This window comes from Carlito syrichta, unplaced genomic scaffold, assembly GCF_000164805.1.
Source record: "Carlito syrichta isolate Samal-C Ts95f unplaced genomic scaffold, Tarsius_syrichta-2.0.1 Scaffold306319, whole genome shotgun sequence".
NCBI classification, from domain to species: domain Eukaryota; kingdom Metazoa; phylum Chordata; class Mammalia; order Primates; family Tarsiidae; genus Carlito; species Carlito syrichta.
Genome location: NW_007250415.1, coordinates 85,759 through 94,953, shown reverse-complemented (window position 1 = coordinate 94,953; position 9,195 = coordinate 85,759). Strand labels below are relative to the sequence as shown.

The window sequence follows — 9,195 nt, the reverse complement described above, 5'->3', positions numbered from 1 at the left end:
TTGTTTTCACACAGTTTATTCAGAAACTTGAAAGAAAAGGTGGGCATTTCCCCCTAAAATCATCCTCTGCCACTCCCCAACAGAGACTTCCGCTGCTCCAGTCACTTCTCTCTGCCCGCGCTCACCACACACACTTGCGAAACACACGAGGTGAAGACCTCGACGATTTGGTAATACAAAGAAACTACCAAGTTACACAAAAGAATCTCACTTCCTTTTCATTAACAGGCTATGGATGCAAGAGTAAGGGGCAAACACATTACCTTCCTCCAGAGTTAAGACTTCCCTGTCTTCTTTTTTCCTTCCTCTAAGATGTCAAAACTCAAAAGCAGTTTCATTAACAACTCTAACTCTGATATTCCATTTTTCATTCCAGAATGGCTAAACTAGGATACTTTCCTTCCAAAGCTGATCTTCACAACCTCAAGACTGGCAGAAACCAGTCTCCCAGTCACAGCTTGGCCATGATGCCCTGCAACAGGCAAAGTTCCCACACAGGTGCAAAGGATGCTTTCAAGGGTTATCAAAACCTTAAAAAAAGTAATAATGCATTAATATGGAGCCTCCACGTTCTTCTGACAAAATTCCTCTATAGGTGGTGGCAGCTGTGAAAGAGAAGGCACTTTGTGCTAAAATTCTAAGGGCCTCTCATGAGAGAACACCACAGCCCGAGCTGCAGCAACCCTTTAGGGTGGGGAGGAATATCCCCCAGGAAGGCATCTGCAAAGGAAAAATGTGTAGTCATGATTCCAAGGCAAAATGGCTACTTAAAGTTGGGAGAGAAGAAATACCAAGAGAAGACAAAATGCAGTTGCACCAGAACTAAGGAGTGACCTTTTACAAGGGCTTGTCAGCTGCCTCTGTACTTTCTATTGAAAGTGAAGGCTGGTTCCTTCACCCTTCCCAGGAGGTTCTGGAGACCTTGCAGGAACAGGAGCAGCACCTTAGCCAATAGGGTCCCAGGTCTCCTGCCTCTGCCTGGGCTCTCCTAGTTATAGTTCAGAAATAAACTAATTTCCTGTTGGCAGCACCTGCAGATATTGCTGGTCCACACATCATCTGTCCGGGGTTTTCTGACAACAGCTGTGAAGAAAAGGTGAGGGCTTTCCACATGATCCGGGATTCCTTGGCAATGCCCAATGGCTTTTTGGGCCTTCTAAGAGCAAGGGATCAAGCTGGCATCCCCCCCATCGACACTCAGAAAAGCAGCATGAGTATTTAAGATGGGGGGAGGGGGAAGATACGTCAATGCATTGAGGGTCTTTATCTTAGTACCATAAATAAAGTGCACCATGAATGGAGGCTATAAAAAGCCACTGGCTGGAGGCCGAGGTACAGGGAGAAACTACCATCACCACCCCTCACAATGGTGGGTCACTTCCTTCAGCCAGATGCTGGCTGCTGAGACTTTCATTATTGCTTTATTTCCTTAGTACTAGGGAACTTTTACTATAAAGAAGAAGAAATACTTGGTGGGCTTGGCAGACCACATGTTACAAAATCACAGGAACTGGCTGATATTCAATGAGTAGTATGTGTTATAATCTCAATGATGGATGATGGCAGCTTTTCCCCTTATTCTGATGAACTTAGGAAAATTCAGGTTGTTCTTAAAACACCTATCAAATTGGCTCATGATGCTTCTGAAGAAGCAGGACAGCTTTATGAATGATGTAGTAGAAGTGGTTGTCTTCATTCTGTCGGCTTTCAGATACATGATGGAAGAAAATCCACTTACTATCACATTTCAGGCGATTTTACTATGACATATTGGTGGGTTCCATAAGCTTCTTGGAAGCGCTTTCAAGAGTATGGGAGAAAAACCATGATGTAGTAAAGAGAACTCCACTCTACTTAAGATCCCATGACAAGGGCACTATTTCGTTGCTTTCATGTAGGAAGGTATCGCCCCTCTTGCAGTCAGGCCCTCGAAGCGCTTGTATGTGTAATTGATGAAGACCCAGTCTTTGTTCTTGTAGTCAGTCTCAGGGTGATTACTTGTGGCCACTGGGAAAGAAACAGACGTGAGAATTGATTCACTGCCTTGCTTCCAGTGCACTACTTGCAGAACTGAAGACAGGACATCCCCAAGAACACACCACAGCTTCTATTTGGGAAAGGTTATTTTTCACTGAAGTTTCTATATTTTCTTGCCTATGTTCTTAGAATCTCATATTTCTTCACAAATACTTTTAAAGTTTTCTTTTCCCATTCCTGTCATTTCAGGTTACCTAACCTTTAACTTAATAAATAATAAAAGAATAGATTTTGTGACTTACTCACCCAATTGAGCAGTCTAAACATAGGAGTTGATGTTCATTTTCCTCTCAGCAAGGTTTCACCACTACCCAGCATTAGCAGTGGAAAAGTAATTACAAAGAACCTGAAGAACGGAAATTCTTCTCCATGGTTCTTTACCCTGATTTGTAAACATCACCCCCAAACTAGGGGGAAATAATGCACTTATAAGGCAGGCAGAAGATGAAGCTGTGGTATTACCTGTTGGCTTAAGAATATCAGATTCTGGAAACTCATCAAAGTTTGAGGTATCATCAATGCTTTTGATTTCAATAGATATTGCAGCAGGTCTCTCTCTGCCAAGAATAGAAATGCCAAAAATTACTGTGGGTGGTAATCATATGGATCATGCTAATAAAGTTTTTCTTCAAGAAAGAGCACTGGTCTGACATGAGACTATTCACTTGCAGACAGCATTTACTTCTCTGAAAAGCTTATAAATGCTGACCAATCAAGCCAACTGACTGTATCCAAACAAATGAAAAAAATATATATATTCATTCACAGCTAGACAGACAGACAAAAAATAGAAATGGCTAAAATCCCAAGTTAATGCACTCCCCCTGATGATCTGTCCCATTTCTAGAGGGGAAACTGTCCCCTCTACTAAAGGTGTTCTGCCTTTCTACTAGAGGTGCTGACAAGTGGGGTGGCTAAAAAAAGTGGCAAAAAAGAGGCAGAGGTAAAAATCACAAGGATGGAAAACAGAACACAATTATAAAATGAATGAAACCCCTTCATGCTGTTTAATAACAGTGAGTTATGGCCCTCTCACGGCCATCGGCAACCCTGCCGCCCATAACAACGTTCACTCTCCCCTCCCGTGTACTTTCCTCTCCCTAACCCCATCCATCCTTCACTCCCAGTGAATAGACTCACTGGGCAGGAACAATCCCAGTGGGGGCCCCAAGAAGTGGCTGAGTTCTGGGTAAAAGCAAGGGCAACATGCTGCTTAGATGCTCCCTTCACTACAAAAACCAAAGTTCACTTCACTTTGGAAATAACAGCAGGATTCGATATATCCCATGGCACATGGCTGACAAGAAGCCCAACTCCCAATCTTCACGGGAATGAAAATCAGGAAAAGACCCGAAATTTCTAAGCCGCTCTCTTCTCTTACTTGGCTTGCAAGGTTGGCCCTTCCAAATTAGTCTAAAGCAAACTATAGCCTTTCTGAAAAAATCTTGAAAGTTTTTGTTATGGGTATACCTGATATGTTCCCAGTCAACACCTTCAAAAAAAGAGTTGCTTTTTATTTCCTCAACTCCAGGGGCTCCAATTCTATGTTCCCAATCACAGCAGAATCTGGAAAAAACAGAGGCCTTTCATCATATACTTCAAGGAGTCTCTTCAGAAAAAGAATAAGAATAACCTTTAAAAAAAAAAAAAGAGAGTATCCTTTTTGTTTTCCAAGAGAACAGGAGGAAACAGAGAGAGCCCCTAGGAGATTTTGAAAGTTAAACAAACAAACAAAAAGGATTCACTCATGTCAAAAAGTAAAGGCAGGAAGGAGGTAGAGAAGTATTCTCTAATACCTCAAAATTAGATCCTTGGCTTTCTCAGAGATGGGGACTTCTGGAGGAAAAGTCAATGTCTCCTTCCAGTTCATCACCTTCTTATATGTCTCTTGAGGGGTCTCAGAACAAAAAGGTGGATAGCCTGCAATCAGAAAGGAACTTCAAAGTTTTTACATCCTGGAACTTTGAGTCTGACCAGGATTATTCTCAATATGATGCTATATGTCTTCTGTGACTACTGGATACCTCTGTATGTCCACCTCTCCATATCAGGGACAGGTTTCCATTCATCCCAGAAAGCATCTAAACCAATTTCTCATTTCCCTCCAAACTCCTAAGCCCAAAGTAAAGTGCCTCTAGTATCACTAGGAAGACAGCTAATAGCTGGGGCTGGGAAAAGAAAGGCAAACATAAGTAGAGTTGCAGGTGTGGGAATCACCATGCCCAAAGAAGAATTGAAAGGACAAACATCATTAGAAAAACAACTCCAGACGGGATGCAGTGGCTCATATCTGTAATACCAGCACTCTGGGAGGCTGAAGCGAGAGGACTGCATGAGCCCAGGACCAGCCTGGGCAACTTGGTGAGACCTCATCTCTACAATAAATCAAAAATCTTAGCCAGGCGTGGTAGTACACACCTGTTGTTTCAGCTACTTGGAAGGCTGGGGCAGAAGGATCGCCTGAACCCAGAAGATCGAGGTGTGGTAACCATGATTGTGCAACTGCAGTCCAGCCTGGTGACAGACTGAGACTCCAGCTCAAAAAAGAAAATAAACAACTCCAAGCTGGCTCATGCCTGTAACCTCAGCACTCTGGGAGGCTGAGGCCGAGGTGGGAGGACCACTTGGGGCAAGGAGTTTGAGGCTAGCCTGGGCAACACAGTGAGACACCATCTCTATAAAAAAATTTAAAAATTAGCCCACCCCTGCAATTCCAGCTATTTGGGAGTCTGAGGCAGGAGAATCGCTTGAACCCAGGAGTTTGAGGCTGCAGTGAGCTATGATCATGCCACTGTACTCCAGCCTGGGTGACAGAGCAAGATCCTGACTCACAAAAAAGAAGGGGGAAAACTTCATCCCAGGAATATCTCCTTATATGGGTAAAGTGTCAAACAAGTTGAGTAAGGAAAAGTATATGTTTTAAAAGTGATTGCCATGCTTCTTTTTGAGAATTACAGGCAAGAGGATAAACACTCGCATACCACATTACCCATTTGCTTTTCACTCAGGGTACCCCCACATCTACAGGCATCCTTTCAACGTTCCCAAAGACAATGCAGCCAGACAGACTTACTCCAGGCCACCATGGATATACTTACTCTCCTAGTGCTCACTGGTATATGGCCACCTCCACAGACACATCCCCTAAATACACAGACCCACCAACCCAGTAAGAGGGAGTAAGGCCTTTGAAGGCTTTGAGAGATGAAAGGGGCAGCAAATTAGGAGAGGAGGAAAGGCCCAGCTAAAATGCTCTGCATACAATGGATATTTAATAAATACTAGTGACTAAAAGCTGCTAGAGGGCTGGATGAAAATGTAGAACAAAGAAAAACATGAAAAACAATCAGCAAAGCAACCACAGGATGCCAGTAAAGCCCAAGAACACAATGGGATACGCGTGATGGCAAGAGTTTTCTACCTAAAAATTCACTTTGAAAGACAGCGGGAAAGTACTGAGACCCCCCCAGCTGAAAAGTCAAGTATCAGTGTAGATGGTCTTTCCTGAATGCACAGAAAAAATCCTCTGGAAACATAAAACTTACCGATGAGCATCTCATACATGATTACCCCAAGCGACCACCAATCGCAGAGCTTGTTGTACCCGGTCTGCATGAAGACCTCAGGAGCAATGTAGTCAGGAGTGCCTACTGTGGAGAAGGCCTGAAACATGGACAGCACGTCAGGGGGCCCAGCAAAACGGGAGGGTGCCCAGAGTCCTGTTCTGGAGGCCAAAGGCTACAAGCACCACCTGGAGTTAACCCCAAAATAATTAAGCGGGTCTGTCTAGTAGCTTGATCTACCAAGGCACTTTCCAAAATGATCAACTTTGTTAATGAAGCAGAAGACCCTTCCTAAATACACCCAAAGCCCATAACGTATCTCTTTCATAATAACTAGTACTATAATTTACCAAGCTCCCATTAAGTAGTAGGCTGTGTACTGTTTAACCCTCTGCAACTGGATATGCCCTCCGAGGGAATACTATATATCTAGTAAACTACTCGGATGTCCCCTCTCAGTGGACACAATGAAATTGTTGACAATTATACAGAACAAACTTATGCTAGCACAAATTTTTCCTTGTTTTTTTGATTCGGAGTCTCACTCTGTTGCCCAGGCGGAGTGTAGTGGCACACTCAACTTGCTGGGCTCAGGCGATCCTTCTGCCTCAGCCTTTCAAGTAGCTCGGCTAATTTATTTATTTATCTATTTATTGCAGAGATGAAGTCTCGCCAAGTTGCCCAGACTGGTCTCAAACCCCTGGGCTCAGGCAATTCTCTAGCCTCTGCCTCTCAAAGTGCTGGGATTACAGGCATAAGTCACCACATCCAGCAGATATTTTTCAAAAATGTATGTTTCCTTGAAGTTTTCCATTCAAACTGCACAAAAAAGCAAATAAGGAGAAGGATTATATAGTTGAGAAGTAGCTTTTAGAAATCATGAGTGCGTCCCTCCACATCTTCTTCAAACAGATTGGGCAATAAATTACAGATATATATAGATATAGATAGATAGATAGATATATATATTTTTTTTTTTTTTTTTGAGTTGGAGTCTCACTCTGTCACCCAGCTCCCGGCCACTGCAGCCTCGACCTGCTGGGCTCAGGCAATCCTGCTTCAGCCTTCCAAGTAGCTGGAACTACAGGCATGCGCTACGCCCGGCTAATTTTTGATTTATTGTAGAGACAAGGTCTCGCCAAGTTGCTCAGGCTGGTCTCGAACCCCTGGGCTTAGGCAATCCTCTTGCCTCGGCCTCCCAAAGTGCTGCAATTACAGCCTTTGAGCCACTGCACCCGGCCCAAATTACATATTATTAATGTGGGAGGAATAAAACAAGACTGCATTGTTGCTCGCATAGAAAAATACCAGGTGGAAGATGTCAAATTACTATTGCACAACATGTATCAAAGAACCTGCAATGCATGTCGGTGATTATTTCACACACTACCACACATTAGAAAATGTAAGATATAAAATTTTGATATTTTTGTCATAAATAAGTTCCTCAATGTCCAAAATTCCATTATAAGCCAAATATCATTACAATAAAATAACTGGTTCCAACGCTATACTATTTAACATGAAGTGATTCGTTTTTCCCTATTCGTAAAAAAGTGCAATCAAGTTGCTGGCAGGGGATCCATGAGATGTCTCTGAGTGCAAAAGCCTTTTTAGTCCTGGCAAAACTTCTCCAAGGAGGACCTTATTAACCCAACTTTGCAGATACCCAAAATGGCTTTGCCCAAGGCCTCAGAACTATAAGTGACATAGCCCCAGTTTAGAAAGTAAATATCTTGTTTCAAGTCATCCCTCTTTCCACTATATATATAATCATATTCTTTGATTTGAGAAGATCATAAAGGGAAGCTTTATTATCAAAAGCTAAAGTTACTTCCCATAAGACAAATGTTTATAAATGACTATTTACCAAGTTTAATCATTTCTATAAATAGTTCTTAGAGGAACATTTTCTATATTCACCATTCTAATATATCAGGACTGCAAAATACAAGGAGGAAGTGCAATCAAAGCCTTCTGATGTGCTTCACACTGAGGGCTTATCAGGTATAAGGACCTAATCCAGGTGCTTTAAAAATTACATAACTTTCAAGTTAAATATTACAGCTGCATTGTCTTTTAAAATAATATGAAATACCCAAACTAAAGAAGTTAATCATCCTCCATAGTTTTCTCAGATCCTGTCTTTCTAAAAGAAATAAAACTACAGAACAATTAAAGCTCTGCCCTATATATCCCCACCCTTCCCCAATGAATTAAGAACTACTTTGAAGTTGCTAAGCTGTTCTTACATAAATATGGTCCAGATAACAGTATTACTTTTTGCATATTTAAACTTTTAGTAAAGGGTTTCATACTATACTGCATTAGTCTTCAGTGCTAGAATTTGCTTATTTTTACTCAACACTATGGTTTTGGTATTTATTCACATAACTCTAGTTTGCCAACTTCTCTGCTGTATTTACTGTTATATGGATAAATCACAAATGTTTTTATCTATTCTTCTGTAAGTGAACACTTATGCTGCTTCCATTGTTTCACTATGACAAATAAAGCCTGAACAAACATTCCTGTAAGACCACCTCAGGCACTGTGCAAGAATTTCTCTAAGATATTGACTAGAAGTAGTATTGCTGGCACTGGGTTATGACTGTCTCAGTTTCATGAGCTCTCTCCAAAGTGGCTCGTCCTATCCAACCTAGCCAGTGAGGATGAGTTCCTGATGCTGCACATCTCACCAAGACTTGGCTGTGTCAGATTTTAAAATTTTTACCAATCAATGAATATGAAATGGGATCTCACTTTAAACTTTTTATTTTTTTTAAAGACAGGGACTCGTCGTGTTGCCCTGGCTGGAATGCAGTGGCTATTTATTTGTAAGTGTGATCGCAACGCACTGCATTCTCACAAACCTGGCCTCAAGGAATCCTCCTGCTTCAGTCCCGAAAGTAGCTGATTATACCACAGCACCCAGTTGGGATCTCATTGTAATTTATATTTTAACTAGTCATCCATTTCTTTTTTTCTAAGACTCCAGTTTGGATCCTTTGCCCATTAGTTTTCTTTTCTTCTTCTTCTTTTTTTTTCTTTTTTTTTTTTTTTTGAGTTGGAGTCTCACTCTGTCGCCCAGACTGGAGTGCAGTGGCCGCTCCCGGCCACCGCAGCCTCGACCTGCTGGGCTCTGGCAATCCTTCCGCCTCAGCCTTCCGAGTAGCCAGAATTACAGGCATGCGCTACCACACCTGGCTGATTTTTTGATTTATTGTAGAGATGAGGTCTCGCTGCCCAGGCGGGTCTCGAACCCGCGGGCTCAGGCAATCCACTCACCTCGGCCTCCCAAAGTGCTGGGATTACAGGCTGAGCCACTGAGCCCAGCTTATTTTTATTATTTTTTAACGAATGCTTGTTACATACCAAAAATAAATGTCATATACATACATGTGTAGTCATCAATTATGACACAAAACCGTGAAAATGAATACCCATGAGTTCAAATGAAGAATCAAACAACACCAATGTCATTAAAGCTAAACATGTACTCTTCAGCCGGGCTCGGTGGCTCAGCCTGTAATCCCGCGCCTTTGGGAGGCTGAGGTGAGTGGTCTGCCTGAGCCCCCGGTTCGAGACCCGCCTG

The 9,195-nt window shown here is 42.3% G+C and overlaps 1 protein-coding gene across 2 annotated transcripts in view; it reads right to left on the bottom strand.

Moving 5' to 3' along the window:
• STK38 (serine/threonine kinase 38) overlaps positions 1-9,195 on the bottom strand; it is a 54,650-nt gene continuing 45,455 nt past the window's right edge. For both annotated transcript variants that reach the window (XM_008062991.2, XM_008062992.2), the window contains exons 10-14: positions 5,583-5,700; positions 3,834-3,957; positions 3,508-3,603; positions 2,500-2,594; positions 1-2,007 (exon numbers count right to left, since the gene is read on the bottom strand). In XM_008062991.2, coding sequence (XP_008061182.1) covers positions 1,877-2,007; positions 2,500-2,594; positions 3,508-3,603; positions 3,834-3,957; positions 5,583-5,700 — 564 coding nt within the window. In that variant the 3' untranslated portion in view covers positions 1-1,876. The remainder of the gene's footprint in view (positions 2,008-2,499; positions 2,595-3,507; positions 3,604-3,833; positions 3,958-5,582; positions 5,701-9,195) is intronic.